At 42.1% G+C, this 22741-nt stretch overlaps 1 protein-coding gene across 14 annotated transcripts in view; it reads right to left on the reverse strand.

The window, feature by feature from the left end:
- Nucleotides 1–594: 594 nt before the first annotated feature.
- The window catches only part of TCF7L2 (transcription factor 7 like 2), a 173970-nt gene continuing 151823 nt past the window's right edge, over nucleotides 595–22741 (reverse strand). For 3 of the 14 annotated variants that reach the window (XM_086900443.1, XM_086900442.1, XM_086900444.1), the window contains 7 exons: nucleotides 16988–17128; nucleotides 16063–16222; nucleotides 15218–15325; nucleotides 10382–10430; nucleotides 9768–9818; nucleotides 8506–8578; nucleotides 595–2895 (listed from right to left, as the gene is read on the reverse strand). In XM_086900443.1, coding sequence (XP_086756569.1) covers nucleotides 2466–2895; nucleotides 8506–8578; nucleotides 9768–9818; nucleotides 10382–10430; nucleotides 15218–15325; nucleotides 16063–16222; nucleotides 16988–17128 — 1012 coding nt within the window. In that variant the 3' untranslated portion in view covers nucleotides 595–2465. Of the gene's footprint in view, nucleotides 2896–7824; nucleotides 7898–8505; nucleotides 8579–9767; nucleotides 9819–10381; nucleotides 10431–15217; nucleotides 15326–16062; nucleotides 16223–16987; nucleotides 17129–22741 lie in introns of all 14 variants that reach the window. The other 11 variants (XM_086900446.1, XM_086900445.1, XM_086900455.1 and 8 more) reach the window with 9 other exon arrangements.

A 22741-nucleotide genomic window follows, 5' to 3' on the forward strand; every position in this document is an offset into this window, starting at 1 on the left:
CTGCAGGCATTGATGTCAGGTGGATGCTGGATTCTCAGAACTGAGAGCAGGCTGTGCTGCCAGGGCTCATTGCATTAAAAAGCCCCTCAAATACGTGCAAAACTGGACTCAAATCTGTCCAGGAGATAAAGCATAAGGCCAGAAGAAGGACTTCACTAATTAGGGCTATCTGGGCTCTCCTGTGTGACCTTTACAGTGCACCAGCCCTATGTTGTGAGATCACTAGGCTGAACAAAAATACGTTAAAATTAAAGGTACCACCAGTCCTGGTCTCCCATCCACGTCAGGCTCACTTCACATGGAAGGACATTCCCTTAGCTCACATGCTGTCTTCTGCCAAATCATGTGCCATTTGCTTTAAATAAAAAGGACTTTTAACCACTTCTACTCATGTGAAAGTACACTGAGCAGGGAGAGGGCCAGTGCAAATGCATTCCATGGAACCCAAAGGAGAGGGAATCTCTCACAACGAGAGCTGGCTGCAATTTGCCACAATTTTCACACTTTTTTTTTTTTCAGGAAGTTTCCCAGTCAGCCTGCAAATTTTTCCAGCCAGATAAAATGTAGTCAACGCATAAATGAGTTGACAAGTCATTCTCTGCACATACTAAGTTGCTTTTATTAATCCAGAACTGCATGCTACAGATACTGTACAGCATGAACATTTATTCATTACAAAAAATGGCTTCCAAACCATTAAAAATGAAAATCGGAATAAGAGCATAAAACGGAACAGTAACATCACAACTGTTAGGAAACATTCAAAGTATTCACAAAAAATGTTATAGTTAGCATCTTAATAAACCAGAGAAAAATCTGAGACAGTTTTACAATCGCTTCATGTCAACTACAATGGCACTGAATGAACAGATGAACAATTTTTCAGCTTTATACAGCGTTTTTTGCAACATCAACATGCCTAGGTTTTTTTTTTTTGTTTTAAGTTTGCTACCTACCTGTATGTAGTAAGTGTACATAAAAGTGGCAGTCTGATTTTCCTTTTATGAATAATCTAATATACAGAATTTGGCCCTTAAGGGTTTATACCTCTTCATTTTAAATGCTTTCCGGACAATCTGCTACCAAACACGTCTGTTATAGGTGACATTAAAACTACATACATATCTACCTATGTAACATCACAGCAAAACATGATGAACAAAAAAATTACAGCATTAAAAAAAAAATAATAAAGTTGTCGGGAGAAAGTTAAAAGTCACTGAGAATTTTGGCACATAAAAATTTTGCACACAGCCTACAGTCCTAATGTCGCAGGGGATTCAGCTGCAGTTCTGAACGGGAGACACTTGGACCTTGCTATTTTTCAAACAGCATTGCTAAAAATTCCCTTGCTAAATTTTCAAGTCTTTTCGAGTGTAATGGCTTTTAAAGCAATTTTATTCTTTACACTATTGATCCTTGAAAAAATGCATCTGCGAATGTCCATTTGGTGGCAACCGTATTTCATATAGCAAAAAAAAAAAAAAAAAAAAAAAAAAAATCACAAAAAGAAATCGAAAAACAAAATCCCGGAAAAAATATATATATACACATTTATATATAAACTTAAAAACCTTGTACAAATGAGTTGTTATATATAAGATGCTTACACTAAAGGAAAAAAAAAAAACCTTTATACAATGTTTCAAGAAAAAAAAAAAGAAGAAAAAAACATTTAAAAAGGGACAACATACAGATACAACAAGCAATTTCTAAAGCAATAAATACTACTGGTCCAATAGCGTTGTGATACTTTTAATTGTTGAGTAGCGTCCCCTCCCCCAAAAAGAACAACACCATGGAACAAGGTATATTAACACATTTTTTTAACCCTTTGTTTCTGTACATTTAAACAATAACAAGTAACATCACAATAAAGGTTGTTTCACACAAGGAAGAAAAAAAAAAGAAGTAGTAGCGGCACCGCATTCGTTATGCCCTTAAAGGTTTAAAAACCAGATGTAAAATGATTGGTTCGCAAGCTCGTATTTAATACAAATAATAAAGAACCAATGCCTCTGGCAAGGGCTGCTTCAAAATTGCTTCTTTTTTTTTTTTTTTTAATTTTTAAAATCAGTCTTTAAAACTAAGCTATTGGAACTACATAACAATTATGTATATATATATATTTTTTAAACGCTACAAAGACTTTAAACAGCTGTTGATAAAAATTTTGGCAGAATCATGAGGCTTTTCTCATCTACATATTTAAAAAGGAGAAATTGAAATAAGAATGGGTCAAATATTGACCAATGAACTCGATAAAACATCAACTAATGTAGCCACATGGCACAAATTAAAAATGAAACCGAGAAACGACGACAAACAGCGGACAACAACGAGAAGAAAAAAGAAAAAAAAAAAAAGGAAAAAAAAAGGAAAAAAAACAAAACAAAACAAAACCCCAAATACCAACAGAATTCAATCCCCCCGAAAGGAAACCGAAAGGGCTAACGAGGCTAAAGCTATTCTAAGGACTTCGTTACAAGGGAGAGCGGCTGGGGCTGTGTCCCCGCCAGCGAGCTGTGGGAATGCAAGGAGGACGTGGAGGGCTGTGCGAGGGAAGCGGCGGCGGCCGGCGGGAGGGCGGCCGGCGGGTGGTCCAGGGCCCCGTTGGGGCAGCTGGCGGCGGGCAGGGCGCCGGGCTTGCTCGCGGCGCTCTCAGCGAGCACGAGCGAGGATGGCGGCGGCATCATCACCAGGTGCGCCAGCGGGTCGGGCTTCAATGAGAGCGAGAGGGGTTGCGTTTGTTCAGTCTGTGGTTTCGAGTCTCTGGAGGGGGAGGCGAGCATGGCAGGGGAGGACGGAGGAGAGTCTAGTAAGCTTCCATCTGAAGAGGGTGGGCTGACGCAGCTGCCTTCACCTTGTATGTAGCGAACGCACTTTTTTTTTCTCCTAGAAACAGGGAGAGAGTTATCTGTGAATAAAGGGCAGAGATGCTGATGGAGACAGTCATCTACAGCAAAGAGCCGTCAATCAGCTACTCTGGGCTCTGCACGGGTGGCACCCCGGCCCCACGTGCCATCCTGGGGGTCTGGCAGGGTGTCCTCGGCACCAAGCCCGCTCGGGAACCTCCCCTCGGCTAACAGATTTGGAAAGGATTCACCAATCAATTGTCTCTTCATCCCCCTCCTCTTCAGGCTTCCTCCTTTCCTTATTTTCATAATCAGAAAACCAGATAAATGGGTTTTGGAGCCCACTGTTCTAATCTACAAACTTTCCTCCGTGGGAAAAAAAAATATTACAAAGCAATTTAATCCTCCTAAAATAAAAACCCTGGATAGCTGATGGTATCTCAAGATGTCCCATAACGCTGTCCAGCTCAACAGGGCTATAGCTACACCTGTGTCACCTGTGATTTCTTACGATGCCCTGCCCTTGGGAGGCAAGAACGGCTGCAAACTACTGCTCATTGCTTCCTCCTCTGTTAAGAACCACACCAAATCCAGAAATGTCAGTCAGACAGGAGGGATATATAACAGAGAGAACGAGAGAGAGAGGGGAAATAAAAACAAAACGAACAAACAAAGCAAACAGAAGAAAAAAACAGGAAAAGAACAGGAAAAACAGAATATGATCCAAAATAACAAGAATAACTGGTTGTATGGCCTGCAGGTTGTGGCTTTAAATCGACTCAGTTTTACTTTTTGTTTTAGGGGAGTGGTAGATTTGGGAAGCTGCTTGTCTGCATTTTGGGGATTTTCCTCTGAGAGGCCATCCATGTAACTCCAGAGTGGGATCCAATTTCAGTAGGTGAAGAGCACGACGACAGGTACAAAGGTGAGGAGCAACATGGATCTTATTTCACACCAGCGAATATGAGAGTCTCGCAAGAGCTGCTCATCTTCAAATAAATAAGTGACCCGACAGAGATCTTTTCTCCTCCCTCTGTCCACTGGATAATGTAAAGGAGCAATGAAAACAGATGACAGTTTCACACCATCTCTCTTGCCAGGTATGCGCAAGACAATTCTAGCAGTAGGACAGAAATAATGAGGCAAACAACCACAGCATCTGGCAGAATGATGTCCAGTGGCCACCTTGATCCTGAGCACACTGTCTTTCCAGCCCTCCTATGCACAATCACACTTCCCATGGGAAGTGTTGAAGTGCAGTCACACAGCCCAAGGCATAGGACAAAGCCTGTCTAGAGCAGCTCTGCCACAAAAACTTTGGATGCTCAGCTAAGCTGCACAAAGCCACCGATGTGAAGGAGGAGGTTGCTCTCCCTCTCCAGTGGATAGGCCACCCCAGGTCCACAGCTTCATCAGAGGAGGGCCCAACAGCTGAATGTCACTGGGGGACATTCCCCACCCCAGTAGGTGCCCAGGTCCCCTGCTGGTCGCCAGGGTTCTCCCCTATGTATGGTGCTTGACTAGGTTAAACCAAGCTCTGCCCTCGAGGCAATGAGGACAGATGCTTCTCATCTGCAAAGGAGATCAAACTAGCTTGATCCTGGAGTTAAAACTATCATCTCCCATAGCCAGGAAGGGAACAACAACCTCAGCACCCCATCTTTCACCAGCTTCAGTGAGGGACCAGTGCAGTGACATCCCTTCCCCAGAGACTCAGGTCTGCTCTCAGATTCTGCTCCATGTGCCACATGGCAAGGTGAGGAGTTAGGGCTATTAGAGTTTTAACCACGTTAGCCTGCAGATCAATACATGCTAAAAACTAAAGACAACCATGCAACTTAAATGTTAAAAAGAAAGAAGGAAAGATAGAAGACAGCAAGTGAAGGCTGTAAACCATGCTTTATTAGAGCAATGTTAAAAGACAGAAAAAAATTAATTTGGTGGGCTCAAAACAGACCTTGTTAATTCTTCTACCATTAACAAACAACACTGGAGATCTCTGGCTCTTGGCTAAGGACAGCTCTGCTGTTCTCTCTCCCCCCTCCTCTCTCACCACTTCCTACTTCAGCTGTGCAGCACTACCAGGGCCACAGTTCCTGTTTGGACCTTCTGGATGGCTCCAGTGGCAAAGCAGGACAGCTAAGTCCCAAAAAGTTCACCAATATTCCTTGTGTGGAAAGATGGGTTCTTACAATCTGGAGACTGCAGGACTCCCTCTCCATCCCCAGATTAAAATTACTTGCAAACAGAGACCTCAGCTCTGCCTGTCTCATTGATGGGGGTTCACAAGTCCTTTAACTGGACTGCACTGAACCTACAGGGCAGTGAATTATTTAACTGGAGGCAGCTCAAATCTAGTATAGCAGCATTTCAAATTTATTTTTTAATATTATTTAAGTTCTGTGGCCTGAAAGAAATAGCTCCCATGGCGAAGCAGCCTTAAAACAGGTTTACCTGACTTTCTGACACTGCAGAGCTAACAACCTTTTAAAAAACCAAACCCATTGCTCTGCTACCTGAAGTAATTTTCCTTTCACTAGGATTAAGGGAACGTATTGCTTCTTTTGCTAAACTTTAATAGTGTGGCCACTTGTAGTCTGAAAAAAATATTTACTTAAATTGTGATGGCTCAAGGGGGGAGACATTTCTGCAATCTGTGCCAATGCCACCATGGTTACCTGTGGTCATGTACCTGTCAGGGCTAAGTGGGACAAAAGGTCCAGAGGGCAAACCCCCAAACCATGCAAGCCTAATTTTAGCAGATGTGAAGACCATCAAGCAGCTCTGGTGAGGGGGAATAAGTAAAAATCTAAGGAACTACGTGTGCCTCAGTTTTGCTCTCCTAAAGGCTGGAACAAAAATACCACATATCCCCTGCTCAGAAGCACTGATGAGCATTGTTCACTTGTGCACTGCTCTGAAAGTGTTAACTTGCTACATCAGTGAGGCAAACACCAACAGACCTGACCCCACTTCTGCTGCCCTCGAAACTAGCCCTGGAATACCACTAGGAAACCTGTAATGCTGCAATTGCCATGAGTAAAAGCCACAGAAGACTGCAAGGGTTTATTCAGTTGCTGTGGGCAAAGATGTCTCAGTTTTCACTGCAGTAGCAAACTGCACATCTTTAGCACCTATCCAAGGTGTGCTACAAAATGCTACCATGCTAGCAAATGCAATGTTATAATGGTTAGGACCAGAACTAGGAGAGAAATGCTCTAATACCTAAGGGTAAAATGTCTCCATGCATTAAAAAACAAAACAAAACAGGAAACCAAACCAAAACAAAAAGGAAAGCAGCTGACTCTGAATCAGTAAGTCCAAAACTATCAGCTATACCACTGAAGTTGTCCCTGCTGCACTGAAAAGACTTCTGACCAAAATCTGATGTAAGTTAAGAGAGGGTTTACACTTCACATGTAACCTAAGCACTGTACAGACCAAATAAAAAGTTTCCTTGCTGATAAAATGTAGTTTTAAAAGTATGTTGCTTACTTAAGCAGCCAGGAAAAGATAAAGCAACACAAACATGATGTGCCCCCAGTTCTGGTAGTTGGCAGGCAGAGCCTGACATGCTTCACATACTCTATCTCTAGACTACACAAATATCTGCTGATAGTGTGCAGCAAAGTAACCACAGAGCAGAGCCTAACTAAACACAGCGCTGCAGTCCTCGGCTAGCACGGGACTCGAGCCTCCTGATCACTGAAGCAGCTACACACCTCTTGTAGACCGAGCCCTTCTCCCTTTAAGCACCAAGAAGCTGCTGCTTTCCCAGCTTGTTTAGCACTGGTACTGATAGCTGAACCCCAACACCCCGTGCTACCGCGCCTCAAATGGGACAACACAAGCTGCAGAAGGCATTTCTGTGCCTCCTCTGGCACACTGACACACACCACCACCCTCAATCCCTGGTTCCTCGACACTAAGCACAGACAAGACTGCGTGCATACACAAAATACGATGGACGTCTGAGCTACATTCTAAATGAGATGGAGCACATGGGACTGGCATGAGTAAGAGGGGAAAATGTGGGAGAGGAATCACTACACACAGAGTGTGGTTTGGGTTGAAATACCTACCATCATATTATTCCAAATTCAAAGACTGCTTGTATCAGAATAAAGAAACAACAAATTTAACCAAATGCGATCATATAAGGAAAAAGGAATGAGAAAAGAACTACTCGGTATCCCTCCACCAAGAAAGAAGTACGTACTGAGTTACACATGGAATTAAACTCCAGTAGAACATGGGCTGCCGGAATTTGGGCTTTCTGATGTCTTTCATCTCCTTTTAATGCTGGAAACTGTGCTACTAAAGTCGTAATTAGTTTTGTCTAGAGCTCAGACATTTACAGCTCGCTTGTTGGGATAAAATTTAAGAAAAAAAAATATTTTTGGGATTAGAAAAAAAAATTCAGATATTTAAAAAAATTGTATCTACATAAACCTTACTGAGACATAGAAGCCAACAGGTAGCTGTTTAATTTTTCAGACAATACCAAAAGAATGAATACAATATAAGCTGTAAACGCTGGCTTTTACATCTCTAATAATGAGAAAAACACTAGTGCTGCAGATCCCAGAACCTTTTTAAAAAGCCTTTGCAGGCAGGGGGTGTAGACCCAAATGAAAGACAAAATATAAATGTCCAGCTAAACAGTAATTTTGCTGACAATCTAGAAAAGAAACAAAAAAAGAAAAAGCCAAAAATTTGCCAGCTTTAAGGACTTTGAGTTTTCTTGTTCCCAGTTCTACCACCAGGGAGAGGTTATTGGTAAAGAAAGAGAGAAAATGGCATTAAATTAGCAAGAAATTCCAAAGATCAAAGATTATTAGCAATTGATGCTGTGGGAGAGAGAAAAGTGGGGAGTGGGGAAAAAAGATTAAAAAAATAAAATCACACAAATGCACTAAGAGGACAGATTGCTTTTATTTCCCCAAAGGCCTAATGGGTAGTTTTATACCTGCATGGTTTGCACCATAAACTCTGTCGGTCAAGCCCGAACAATGCCCGACACTTCTTTGGAGTATTTGCATCTGTTAGCATAAGGTAAACACAAAAAATACAACACAATGGTGGATAGAGCTCATTTGGTCTGCGTCATCTTAGCTACAGCTACGTTCAGCTTTCAGTCACCTCCGTTTTATTTGGTAATCTCCCCTAGTACCAAGGGCAGGAAGGAAAACAGGACTTTCACAATGAGCCAAAGGAAAACAAACAAACAAAAAAAATCTCCGAGACAGCCACGAGCCTGTGTGGTGTCGGAGCCGCACTCAGTGCCGCGTTATCAAGGGCTTTGGGAGCGACTTTCCTTGGGTGGAGGCTTGGAAGGAAGGAGTGTGGTTGAGCCACGGATCAGATGGGCTTAAGGTTGATGCTGTTTTACAGTGGGTTTTTGGCTAGCAGCAGCAAAGAGGAAGGCAAAAAAAAAAAAAAAACAACAACCAACCAACCAACAAAGAAAAAAAAAAATAAAAGCAAAACCCTTTCGGAGAGACGATTACTGATGGCAGTGTCCCACTCCCTTGTGTCTTCTAGATCACAACACAGAGCTACAAAGCAACAAGGCAGGAAAAAAAAGGGGAAAGTACCAAATAAACCAGCTGCAAATCAGCCATAGCGAGTCTGGGAAAACTATACACACCTGCAGGGGCCGCACCAGTTATTCTGTTGATCAAGGCCAAAGCGCGCTCGGCATTTCTTAGGAGCGCTCAGGTCTGAATGAGTTCAAGAAAAGCGAGCAGAAAAGGGAGAGAGGAAAAAAAGAAAAGGGGAGAGGGGGGAGTGAGAGAGAGAGAGAGAGAGGAAGAGAGAAAAAGGGAGAAAAAAGAGAAAGGTAAAAATAAGGAAAAAATAAAAATAAAAAAGGGAATAAAAATCAATGTCCTCGTTATTAATTGCAAATATTGACTTTTGATTTAAAAGTTTAAAAAAAAAAAGTGATAATTACATTTTTATTCAACTCTTGAGATTAGCTGTTGCAATTAAAGCTGCAGTATCCCTTTATAAAGGACTGTTTCTTTCCCTTTCAAGAGAGCAGGTAGAGGAAAGTCTTTGTGGTTGGTCTAGCAGGATGTTTCAGGCAAGATTGATTTGGGCTGGGGTTTTTTTGTTCGTTTGTTTTTTGTGTTTCTTTTTTTAAGAATGGGGGAAAAAGGAAGAAAAGAAGCTGAGTATGGAAGTTAGATCCTGAACATGCTTTTTTCTTCAACTCAGATAAAAAATAAGAGAAAGTAAAAAAAAAAAAAAGAAAGTAAAAAAAAAAAAGAAATTATATCTCCTGGGATAATGCAGCTTTTGGAATAACATTCAATTTACTTGTTTTCATTAATTTGTATTTAAAAGAATGGATAAGAATAAGCAGATTGCAGGATGAGTATGTTAGTATCAGCCAGAAAATAAAACGTAAAGCATGGCAAGGTGCTGAGTTAGTACAGCTAGTGAATTGCAATGAATAGGCTTCAGCAGAAAGGAAAAAAAAATAAAACCAAAACTAAAATAATAACAAAAAAATGCATATGCATGCTAATGTGAGAAGACTTAGTGGGAGCCATGAAAAATGCCATTAGATTAAGGAGGTTCATTACTGACTTGCTTCCATTCTTTATCAGTCTCTTTAAAGAAATACTGCATATTCAATTTGCACAGTTAGTACAACTCTTGCGTTATTTTTTACTGCATTACTGTTTTAATAGCAATTGTTACAAAAACAAAAAACAAAATTAAAAAATACTATCAAACATAATAAGATATAAAGATATATAGATAATAAATACTATCAAAACGTGTGGATGGTATTTTTTTCTTAATGTCATAAGTGTTTAATGTTAAAATCTATAATGGCAGGAAAAAAAAATTAAAAGCAGTTTATAAACTATTTTAAATGACTCAAAATGACGTTAGCACCTGTAATCGGAGGAAGTGAAAGGCAAGGATTTAGGAAACATTCGCTGTGTTCTGAAAAAAAAGAACAAATTATACAAAGGCTTCAAAAAAACTAAGTCAGGGCTTCTTCAAGATCGACTATGAGATTGCCTATGCAGTATTTCTAATTTCCTATATAGAATGGCAAACCTCCTTAATTTAAGATGGGTGCGATTTACCACTGTAAGGCATGCATCAGGACATCCAGGGACAGCCCAAATTAACGGCACACGCACACGGACACGCACGCACGCACACGGATGCGCGGAGGAAGCGGACGGCTGGATAAACGATGGCATAGGCATCACAGCTACGGCTCTGCGGCTACAGGCTCGGCAGCTACAGGGACAAACTCAGCTAGTGCCACACGAGGAGGCTCTGACATGCAATGGCTGGGTTACTAGTTTTAGAAGGGCGGTAACGCGTGAATAATTGGAGTGCATTTAAAAAAAAAACCAACAAAAAAAGCTGTCTAGCATAGGGACTGGCTCCCCTGAGGCCAGCAGACCTGTGCCCACCTCCCCCGTACCTACAAGGGTCACATCAGGACTGCCACACTTCCACTAAGCAAGAGGTTCAGACTTATCTTTACTTACCGTTGGTCTCTCCTGGCTGCTTATCCCTTTTCCTCTTCTTCTTCTTTCCCTGTGGAAAACACACAAATGAGAAGGATTAAAATAAAACCCCAAACAAGAGGGTAGATAAAAACCCTTGCAAGAGGGCACCGAGCAATGAGGCTGTGGCTGGAGCAGGAAGCTCCCATGGTGGGGACACTGAAGTGTGACACTGGCTCAACCCCGGTGTAGGGAACTTTTGGGGACCCCAAGGAGATGCTGCACCCTGGGATTGACTCTGCCTGCCCACCCTGTGACTTTTCACACAGCCTCAATGCAGCCCCCCCTAAATGTAAATGCTAACACCCACCAAGGCCACGGACAGCTGGGGCAGGGGCAGAAGGACTTGCAAGATGCTGCTTTTTAACTAAGATCATCACAAAGCCAGAAACATTAAACATGTGCATGTTCCTGCATGCAAGAATTTCAAGAATCATTTGTGGTCATGTATTGGTGGGGCAGGGAGGGGAAGGAGAGGGAGATTAGAGAGGGGACAGTGAGGTCAGACGGAGCCCCTGAAGTTCCTCAGCACCAACCCAAGCATTCAAGCAGACAAGGAAGCCACCAGTAATGAGTGAATCCTAACCTGCAGTTTTATAGTTCCACTGACAACCTAGAAAGCAATGCCAGGACAAGAAAAAAAAAAAATCCAGACATAGCCAAGACCCTTCCCACATTTTGCTCTATCACAAGGAAACTACCAGTAATATTTTGCTAAACTCTATCCCATTCCCAAACGCTGTACCACGAGATGATGAAATTTGTTACAGTTTTTGACTGGAGGGAGAAAAGCCTGTTCTGTTTCCCTCCAACATTGTGGGAGAGGACAACTGGGAGCCCAGCTTGCTTGGAAACACAGCAATTGCTTTCCAATAGAAAAAAATATGAAGTAATAAGCATAGCTCAAAAGAGAAAAGCTATTTTTTCCAAGAAAACTCCTCTAACGCTGAGGTACAGGGCTTGCAGACCAGTACAACAAGGGCAATGTAGGCAACAGTAATCTCATTTTCCCAGCTCCACATATGCTAAAAGCAACAACTTTTGGGCCAGCAACATTAGCTGTGAACAGCACAAGAATTCCTGGCTTTTGAAGACAGGTAGCAAGCACAGCTGGTGAGAAGACCTCAGAGCAGCAGTCCCTTGTGGTCAAGGGGCAACAAACATAGCAGGAATCTCAAATAACTTTTGAAGTGCTAGACGTATCTGGGAGAGCCAAGAGGTTCTCCCACACAGTGGGCATCTTTCTCAGTAGATGAATTCCAGATACATGGTTAAGATGGGCTTCAGTGTGTCACTTGCACACTTGGGATGCTCCCCATGGTAGGTTTCCTGGAATGTGTCAGTAAAAAATCCCCCCAACATGAATGTAGGACATTGATTTGTTGTTGTCCTGTTTTTACTTCACAAAGTTGGCCTTGTGGCATGGGGTTTCTGCACTCATCCCCCCTTGCTTGCTCAGGGTTGTAAACTGCCATGCTGTTGTCCAGGCTGCTCCAGGTTTATGAGATCCTTCTGGAGATGGAAAAAGCTGAGTGCACTGTCCATCTCAAAGGAACATTAAACAACACACACATAATCCTGCAGCCTGGATGCTGATGACAAATAGTCTCTGACACCTCTGGGGTAATTTTTTGGGATATGGAAGTTGTCAATTGCTAGAGCAGCCATCAGTCTAACATGACAGGCAGACGAGTGCTGCTCCTAAAGCTCCCTAAGAACAGAATAGGGAAAAACCACGAGATCTTGAAATCCACGTATCACATAAAGATGCAAGAGGCTCAGACTCTGCTCCATCTATATTGATCTAGATTGACAGTAACTCTGCAAAAATCAGTGAATTTTTTCCAGCTTTCAACATCGTAACCAAAAACTAGACAATTGCTTCAAGATTATATGCCTGACTTTTATTTAATCTCAAGGAGGCCAGTGGCATAATTAACAGACTGCATCTATGGCAAATTTGCTTAATTTTTGCAGTACATCTGGGAATTCAAGGGCTATTTCAATTTGAGACCTTATAACTTCTTCATTCAAGGGTCAGCCAGAACAAAGGTCAAGGAGTCACCTGCCTTTCACAAGCTCTTCAAGCCAGGTATTAAAGTTCTGCAATGCCTTTAGGGAGCAATCTGTTAAAAACAGTCGATCTACAGGAATATCAGCCAGGGACCAGGAGTTCCTCGTTCTTTTTCATCACAAGCTTTTAAAACTCCTCCTAACAAATAATGGACAGCAGTCACACCAAGTTCTTTACACCCTTTTCAAAGGAAAGAAGGAGAAGAATAATCTGGTTTGCTTGTTTAGTTTCTGGGCTACAAGAGGATATTAGACTATGTAGCTAAATTCATACATGGACTTAAGGAGAGAACTGTGGCAGATTTTCAAGTGTTCTGCAGAAGACATATTTTTTTCTTTGCCTAAGATTGCTCTCCCAAGACTTAAGAAGATTGTAACATTTTCTGTCACCATGCTATATAAATTTTTATGCTGCACGTTAATGCAGATGTAAATACCTGCTAACCATTTTGGAAGCTCCCTCTCCAGAGCCAAACCAACATGGGTTTTGATAGGTCTGCAGAGTTCCTTGCTACTGATTTTCAATTCAACCAGTGGGTGAGGTGACTGGACCCTTACATACTTCTGAGTCCAGCACTCAGCACTGCTAAACATCTTACATTAAATCTCAGGAAGAGCCAGTGTGCCTTGTGACACCAACAAGCCATGAGGCTGAAAGCTGCATTTCCTGAATGCACTGCTCCTGTCTCTGAAGACCTGGGCTATAGCTGGCCTTATCCTTGAGCCTGATGTGAGGTGCTTAACAATTTAACCACTTCAAGCAGCCCAAAGTCGCTCCCCTGCTAGATGTGTGAAAGGCTCAAGACCCTACAAGCTGCTGAGGGAGGAGGGGCACTCAGGAGAGCTGTGAATGGACCAGGAGAGGAGACATAAATAAATCCTGCCGATGATGCAAAGGTACCAGGCTCTCCTCAGGCAGGAAGGTTCCCCCTGAAGGTCACTTGGGGGTACAGCATCAAGCCGCTGGGAAAGCACCGGCTTTCTCATCCTGTCCTTTTTAGCTTGAGAAGAAAGGGTTTCTCAGTGTTCACACAGTGAGGACAAAAGTAAAAGGTCCTAAACACTGAGGCTTTGTACATGCCCATCTGTCGGTGGCACAGTCACTTTGCAGAATGAGCATTCCTGAAACCTCAGTCGAGCCTACACTCCCTTTTGAACACCCAAGACGACGATACTGCACAGTGCTGAGGAATTACCTCGAGCTGTGGTCTGACAGTCTCAGGCCAGACTGTGCTGAAAAAGGAAGGAGAATGTGCCAAGCAAGAGCTGTGCCTCAGCAGGCTTGAAAAGGTCTCCTCTGAGGAGCACAGAATCAAGAATATTCTGAGCTGGAAGGACAATTTAGCATGTACAGTTATGCCTGCAATGACCAAGGAGGGAGAGCTGAGCCCAGTGGAAAGAGAAGATTATCAAGAAAACAGAAGGATTTGAAAAGATGTCCTTAAGCACATATTGATAAATAAGTGAGCATGTGTATTCTCCACCACCGAAACAGCAGAAGAGTGTAAAGGGCTGCTGCTGCTTCTCCTGGCCTCACTGAACTGGCTTCCTCCCACCCATACACATAAAAATGCAGATTTTGCTTAGGAAAATATTGTCATATACAGCAAAATAGAATATTTATGGTAAAACAGGCAGTGATGATGATGGGGATGAAAGAGGCAGACTTCAACAAAACTGTAATGTGTAACTCTATGCAAAACTGGCAAAAATCTTAGAGCTGTTGGTCCCCAAACCTGCAGGCAAGTGTGACTAGAAGGCAGAGAACAGGGTTTATTACAGAGTTAGAGACCTTGAAAGTTTTAGGTGATTTTTATTTAACCTAAAAAAAAATCAAGATGCTGCTATAATCCTATTAAAAAGGGTTTAGAGCTCTCACCAATCCACAAATCTGTCAAGAATTTATGGGCTCAGGCTTGCAAACACTTATTACCATCTGTACCACTTACCCTTCATGGAAGGAGCTATATAGTACTAGGGGTTATAAAGCTGCCCTTGTGCTTTTTAACAGACAAAACATTCTACCACTTTTAGCTCAAAAACAGGCTTTCTGACAAGTAGAGGGAGGAATCAATTTTAAAAACAATCCATTAATTGATCATGAATTCCAATATACTTTTTAAAAAATGAGGAGGCTAGGAGGGGAAAAAAGGTAACATGGGCATGAAAAAGAAAACAAAAACAAAATACACAGTTGTTGAGTTTGGAATAATTCATTTAACCCCACTTGAGACTAAGACTTAAAAAAATAAAATGCTTTTGCTTTTGTCAGTCCTTCTCTGAAGCTAGGATAAGTCATTCTTCCACTTTCCACTACACTATCACACAGATAAGCACAGATAAGCACAAGACAATAATTATTTCTCTCTTTTGGTGGAGAGAAGCCATACTAGGGAACTTTTAGATTTTGTTTTCAAAAAATGAAATTCAAAATGACCAGCAAGCCAAACAGCATTTCCAGATGCTGGTGAAAGTGAAGGGAAGACTTTCTCCGCAGAGCTCTACTGTTATCCTCAAATTCTAACCCCATACTAGTCCCAGCCAGGAAGCCCCTTCCAAGTGGAGGGCTGGGAATTACCCCCCAGTAGTTTTGGCATCACCAAGGGAAGCCCTGTTGTCGTTACCAGATTGGGGTCCTGAGGTTTTCCACGTAGTGCTTGTGTGCAATGTGCAGTTCAGCAAGTCACACAGACATTTCTACAAGCTCCACACTAAGAAAATTTCCACCTACATATAGGAACCTACATAGTTATCCCGTGCAGACCAGCCTGGGTACAGCTGCATGTGAAGCTGTCGCTCCTTTCTTGCTAGTTCATAGTATTTTGCTTGCTCTTCTCTGGATAATGCGTGCCACTGGGGTGGAGAAAAGACAAAAAGACAAAATAAAAAGCACTAGTGGTTGGGGTGTTTTTTAAGCACATTAACAGCAAAGTTTGTTATTTATACATATAAGTACAGCTAGAATAGATTTTCATTAAAAAAAAAGAGAAAAACAGATAATCTGGCATGCTGATATTCATGTTTTATTTACAACTCTAGATAACTGCAGTTAAATCAACTGAACCACAACTAATCATTTACATGCACTCAACCCCTTTGTCTCCTGTTGAGAGAGGAGAATTAAGAAATCTAAACAAAAACAGACAGCAGGGGAGATGGTCCAGAAGCTGAACCAGAAGCTGAGCCACAACTCAGGTACAACTTTGGAGGTGGTCTCTCCCACTGGCACTGCCTCCCCTCTTCTAGCTCTCACAGGTGCTGACACTGGTACTGTACTCAAAGTTTTTTCACTTCCCATTTACTTTTCTGCCTATCTTAGGCCAAAATAAAAATCTAATATTTTTTTCATCAACTGGTCATGGAACTGACACTGAAATAACATTATTTAATTAATTATTAATTAATTCCTCTTCTTGCCCATGAATGACCCCACTGGCAAGAAGTGCCTGCAAAAACTAAAAACCAAACCAAGGCCTGTGGTTTATCAATTTCCCTATCCATTTTCACAACAGCAGAAAAACACAGGGATTCAGGAGGTGTGAATCCTACTGAATTTCAGGCCCTGCTTGTGCTTGTCCCTTGTTACCTACCCTTCGACCGAGGATTTGGTTGATGGCTGCACTCTCTTTCAATGTGCATTCTGCTACAACTTTTGCTCTCATTTCCTTCATATACAACATAAATGCATTAAGAGGTTTCTTTATGTGTGGCTTCTTTTTCTCTTCTTCTTTTTTGGAGTCCTGATGTTTTCTGAAGAATAAAAATACAACAGAAAGAGACATCACAGTGAGAACCCATTCTGAGTTTATTAAATTAATCCCCTCAAGCCCTCTAGCATAAATCCTCAGCAATCTCTAGGAAGAGGAGCAGAAGGTTCTCTAGAGCCTTCACCCTGGCTGCTGTATGGGAACAGTCTTAAGAGCATTACAAGAAAACTCACCTCATGCTTATGCAACATCACCAAGCACCCTCTGAGCCCCTACAAGGACCTTGGAAGGACACAGGCTCCAAGGGCTCCAAAAATGGGCTCACAGGGAGAGCTTGAGCATGACAGTAGAGGAAATAATTATACCCCATTATCAATGGGCTCTCCTAAGTTCAAACCTAAACTTGATATCAGCTCTCTGCAGCTTTGAAGAAGCCATTTATGCTTAGTTTTTTTGTCTCCTGTGATGCATCTGTTATCTCAAGGCTTCAAACTAGGCATTGACTAATACAGAAACTGGTCAAGAAACTTGAATCTCAATCAAGAAAATTCCACTTCCTTGTTGAAACAGGTGAAATTAGTAACTCCTTGCCTCTGTCATAGAATGACTCAAAGACTGTTACCATCATTTTGACACGCTTTGGCAGCCAAACCATGTTCAAGTCAATTATAACAGAAAAGAAAAAAATTGAAAAAAAAAAAAAATTTCCCAGCAAAAACATCACAAACCTAAGCCTTTTTACAAGCCACACATGCATAGGGGATGCTGTGAGTGTCCCAAAGGGAAGACAGGGGAAGCAACAACTTACGAGCTGTGGAGTGAGCCGACGTCGCTCTGGGAAGATTCCTGTTTGACTGTTGGTGTGACTATGGCCGGATGAGGAATTCCAGTTGTATGTAAACTATGGTGTGGCGGGACCATGTGTGGAGGAAACCTAGAGGAGAGAAAGCTGTGTAAATCGTCAGAATAAAAATGAATGAATGGGGAGGGATGTGTACACACATTAAAAAAAAAAAAAAAACTAAAAAACAACTGGCATATAACAAGCACATGACAGCAAGACAAAGCATATGAAAGCTGGCAGCATTAATTAGCAATAAATTAAACATAATGACTCTTCTAATGTCATTAAAGCCAATCTTCCCCTTCATTATCATTACTGACACGAGACATCATGATTTTTAACATCTTTAAAAAAAGGCAAATTCAACTGGATGAACTTGTGTGAAGGTGGAATTTCAGCCACCTGAAACAAAATCCACCAGTCCATTTCTTCGCTAAGAAATTATGTGTGGCAGCCAAGGAATCAATTTTTATAGTTCTGAATCATGTTGTGAATTTAGGATGACATCTTTTATTCTATATTGACAGCGAAATAAAATATTAATGCCAACACATTCTAGATGCATTTTTGATAATACTTATAGACGCCTCATTAGCTACATTTTGTTGATGGAGCAAAAGAAAATATTTATTTGTGTCTAATAAATCTCTGAGCCACATTGCTTTAACAGAAGGTGGAAGACTGTGGAATTTTTGATCCATTACAGTAACCTAGAAAGGCTTTAACAGTCTAGCCTTTCTAAAGAGAAAAAATGTTGTCAGCTTTATGGTTTATGGTCATATACATGGACAGATCCCGGCCCTGCAAGTGGATTCAGAGGGATATGCAGTCTCTCTGCATGAATCTAATTGCTTGGTCGGGATCACAGCACAAACATGGCACAATCATTCAGACTTTTTACATTTTAACAGAAATGAACAAACTTCTCAAAGCAGGATTGACTTATATCATTGTTTCTCAACAGTCTCAGAAAGGTTTTGCAGTGAATAAGGAAAGCACAGCATGACTGACTGCCTTCCCCTTAAGAAAACTCCCACTGAAGTCAATGAGCTCCCAGAGAATGGGTTCTAGCCTAAAATCATGTTTCAGAAGCTGCTTTCTTCAAAACACCAAAATTTAAGTGATCTGGCAAGGGCTTTTCTCACTGTAAATCCCCACTCTCATCCCAGATTTTGAAAAATCTGATCCAAGTAAAATAACCCAAGATTATGGAACGCTCAATGGGATAAATAATTATTTCTTCTATCATCAATATACAGTGATTTTTTTTCTACCCTACAGGATTTAAAATGGGGTGATATACCATGGATATCACATCAGAAATATAGTGGGGTTATCTTTTTCTCCCCCCTCTTAAAAATTCCAGTAGTGATCTTAACAATCCCATCCCCTGTGACTGCCTAGACATTCTCTACATTCACAAGATGACACAGATGTACTTTCATGAACAAGAGCACTGTCCACTACAAGCTCTGAGGATCTTTTGTCTATCAGCTGGTAGCACTCAGGGTGATTAGACAGAACTATTTTGTCTCTGAAGGCAGTGGTGGGAAGAGCACGGACTGACAGGGAGAATGTGAAATTGTTCAAGTTGTAGAGAATTGCAAAGGCATGGAGAGAAGGGAGGCAGGAAGGTGGGATGGCAAGGGAAGAGGAGAATGGGCAGCAAAATGGTCATTCCTACTTCTGCTAAAGACTCACGGACACAAATCTCCAAGTGGATTGTCCAAGTGCCTTCCCACTCTCTGACAAAAGTAGCTGGGAGAGAAGCACACATTTGAGGATATACTTTGGTTCATGGAAGGTCAGAACAGAAGACAATGTCGAGGCGGCAAAAGAGACTGGCACCTTGTCCCAGTTCTGCCACAGAACTGCTCCCCATCAGCAAGACACAAACTGGGCCTTGGTATTATTTTTTTCTGTTCTCTCTCTAGTTCCAGGTGTATTTTGATTGGACATATCTAAAATTTGTTCGTACAGTGCCTGGGACCTTCAGACACAGTACAGTGCAAATAAAAACTGGCAGTATGAGTCGGATTTTTTAAACAAATAACACTAACAAACATGAGCAAAAATAAAACTGGTGGCAAAAAACTGACTTTGCTGAAAGCAGCCTAAGCACAGTGATAACAGGTTGAGACACATCCCATCAAGTGACTGTCCTAGGCAAGACCCAGTGTTTCAGAGAGGATTATGCTGCTGGGGCTGGCTAGGCCAGAGACAAGGGGACAATGAAGGATGGAGATGAAAAGCCTTCCTTCAGAGAGCAGGTAGGAAGAGCTGTGCTGGTCTGACATGAGGGCTCAGTGTGAAGTGCAGTGGGCATGTACCAGCAGAGAGAAAATCTGAGTGCAGATCACAACCTGCACACGTTGTGTGAAAGCCTGAAGGATGACAAAGCCTCCACTGACCTCAGCTGGCATATTTTACTCAGTGGGCTCTAAACTCCAGAGACAGCAGCTTTCATCAACAGGCAGCTGCAGCTCAGTGGTTATTTTCAGGGTTGCAGATTCCATGAGGAAGCGCTGTGTTCATTACCAATGACCATTCACTTTCTGATGCTGTATCTGTCCAGATTCAAAAGACTGCCTATTGGACTTACAGACACCTTCCTATGTTTAGGGCTAGAAAAACATGCTCCAGAACCCAAAGTTGCTGTCACAATCCCATGGACTTCTGTGGGTGGGATGAGGGCTCAGCCCAAAGTCTGAGTGCCTGCTCATTTCCATGTAGACAGCCACTCATGTGGCAATATGAGCAGGGGAAGAGTGTTAATTTTTAACTTCCTGGCTACACTCCAACTTCAGTAATTACATTCAGCAAAAGTGAATTTCCCCTGAATTTCAATTACAGAAGGTATTTTCCACTGCCACCACTTAACTGCTGTGCAGTGTTTGTCTGGTGTAATTCTGCTAAATTATTTCCTGATTTCCTCTCACCGCAGTTGTTTTTTCATAGTGGGTCCACTGTTTGCCCATCACTCAGCCCTGTCTCATTTTACCTTAAAGGCATATTACAGAGGGGTGATGAAGGATCAAGAGATGTTACAGGCATGCTACAAGAATACAACATGAATGTGGCAAGGCTACCAGCAACAACCAAGAGTTGTAAATGGTTAAAACAACCTGAAGACACTACTTTAAAAGACTAAACCATTTATGAAAAATCAGTATTAGTCACCCATTAACCTTTAATAAACTATTCATAACCACACTCTAGCTAATGAACAGTAATTACTAAGCTTAGGGAACTACAGGTTGGGAAGCACAATAGGCTCCAAAGATCTCAACCATAATGCAGGCAAAAATGGGAACTACTTTTGAAGGAAGGCTCTAGAAAACTGTGCATGGAAGGATGAAGTTTGAGGTCTGTGCTGACTTCACTGTTGTGGCAAAGCCAGCACAGCAAGGGCAAGGTTTGCAGCAGGGGCTTGCAGCAGGGCCCTGCAGGGCTGTTGCCCAGGGCCAGCCATGAGTTGTATTTCTGGAGGTCAGCACTGCCAGGAATATCCTGACCACACCAGACACCTGGACAAGGGCTGTCCCACTGCAGAGCCCAGGCTGACATGGGAAAACATACATGAAACCACATATGAGAGCACAGCTTGCCCAGAGGGTGTTCCCATCTACAGGAAACCAGAGGAGAAGCTTCTGGGCTGAAACAAAGGGTAAACACCTTAAATCTATTCAGCCCCTGCACGTGTGCCTGAGCATGTGTGCACGTATGGGCTTCTGTCAGAGACAAAAAGAAAGGCTCCCTGTGTATATGCACACCCCTCACCTTCGCCTAAGACATTCACCAGATTTTTTTTTTCTCTAGACAAGTATTCCATGAATTGCAATAAACACCCTAAAAATTCTAAGCAGCTCATTATACACCACTGTCTCCTTTTATGGCTCCAAGCCAGAATATAATGATGAGTCTTAACTTGTTAAGGACAACTAATTTTTTGTTCCTGGCTGTCTCAGGGGCTTCTCTCTTACTCACTCTCACTTTACTTCACTGTTGACATGTTTCTGTTAACTGGATGTCATCTGCCTGCCTTGATTTTATGCACAAGCAGTGGGATGCATTTTTCTGTGCAACAATTCTGCTTTGAGTTGCATTAGATTTGTCATTATTCTCTCATTTTCCCCTTGCACTTGTAACATTTCATCTATTCCTGCCTTATTTTTTGAGCCACGGTGCACCCACATTATGGTTTATACATGATCTTGCTCCCTTTGAAGCCGGCAGATTTCAGAGCCAGCCCTCGTCAGGAGAAGTGCCTGCTACCAATTTAGCAGGCTGAGGGCCCCGAGCTCCAACAACTCAATCTAAAGGGGGTCACAGGGTGGCACAAGCGAGTGTCAGCAAGTGCTGTTTAATTGCCAATCTAGGCTTCTCCATGGTGTTTAAAGTATAATGACCCATCACTTAATTCTGAGAAGTCCTGGCCCTGCTGCTGAATGGAATGAATATCAAAGGATGTGCTAGAACAGGGCAAGGAGCCTACATTTCCTATAACTGCCATAAGTATAATAGACCTCTACTTCTGTCGTCCCATTACCACAATAATGTATTTAATTTGCTGTGTACTCTTTTTAACTAGATACCTTTCATAAAGTCTATCTTGGGAATATAGCCCCCCCCCCCCTTCCACATCTCCCCCCTCCCTCAAATGACTAGCCTCTCTAATAATAATTAAACTAAATCAAGCTCTACTTTGCCTCACACCATGCCTGCAAGTCTTTTATAGATATTAAAAAAGATTAAATAGGGGGAGGGAACCATTGTTTAGATTTGCAGCTCTCTCCCCAGCCTATTTTTTTTTTTGTGCTGGGACTACATATTTATTTTTTTTTCCCAGTTGATTTTCCAGTTTTCTATTTGCTGGACCAGCATTTTAATTTAAATTTTTATTTTTTTGGTTACTTGTCTAAAGCACACACACCACACCGTTTTCCCACCCATTCATTCATGAGCCCTAGGTACAGATTTCCACTTCTCAATGAGGTGTGCTTCCCCCCAGCCCTCACCAGTCTTTTCCTCCTTAGATCATCTATGCACCAACATCCACATATTAAACTGCAGAGATGGAGAGGAAGGGACAGAGCAGGGAAGAGACGTGGAACCTTGCTATGTAATGCATGCTAATTTAATTATGTGCCATCATCAAAATGGATTAGCTGTTTCAGCCCATCAGGAAAGTCTAAACTTCCACCGATTTAATTAACCAGGCTGAAAATCAGATGAACAGAAAATAAAACTATCATTAGGAGCAATTACTGATTACTTAAACATAGTGCTGCCAACCAGTTTGTAAATAAAACTAGCAGCCCCTGGAAAATTAGATGGAATTAATTGGAGGTAGGGAGGGGGAGAAATATATACTTCTAAAGCTTTTGAGGGTCAGGCAGGCCCTTTTATGTTGACTATCAGTGTTTGGAGCTTTGGGAGGGGAAAACACAGCACAATAACCTTCCTCCCAACTCTGCTGAAGAGCGGCCCTCCTCCCTCCTGAGCCCTCCCGTGCACACAGCGCTGCTCTGGCTGATGGCCACTGAGAAAGAAAAGGCTATCACAACTTCTCAACCTTGCTTTTTCAACATTGCATTCTCCCAGCTCTTTCATTTAGTTTGGCTTTTAAAGGTGACTTCTCACTCCTCCACCCTCACTCCCTCTAAAACAAATTCTTGAGGCCCAATGACAGCATTAGGACACCACCTTCTCCTCACG

The sequence above is a fragment of the Cyanistes caeruleus genome, chromosome 8, assembly GCF_971803275.1.
Source record: "Cyanistes caeruleus chromosome 8, bCyaCae1.hap1.1, whole genome shotgun sequence".
NCBI lineage: Eukaryota > Metazoa > Chordata > Aves > Passeriformes > Paridae > Cyanistes > Cyanistes caeruleus.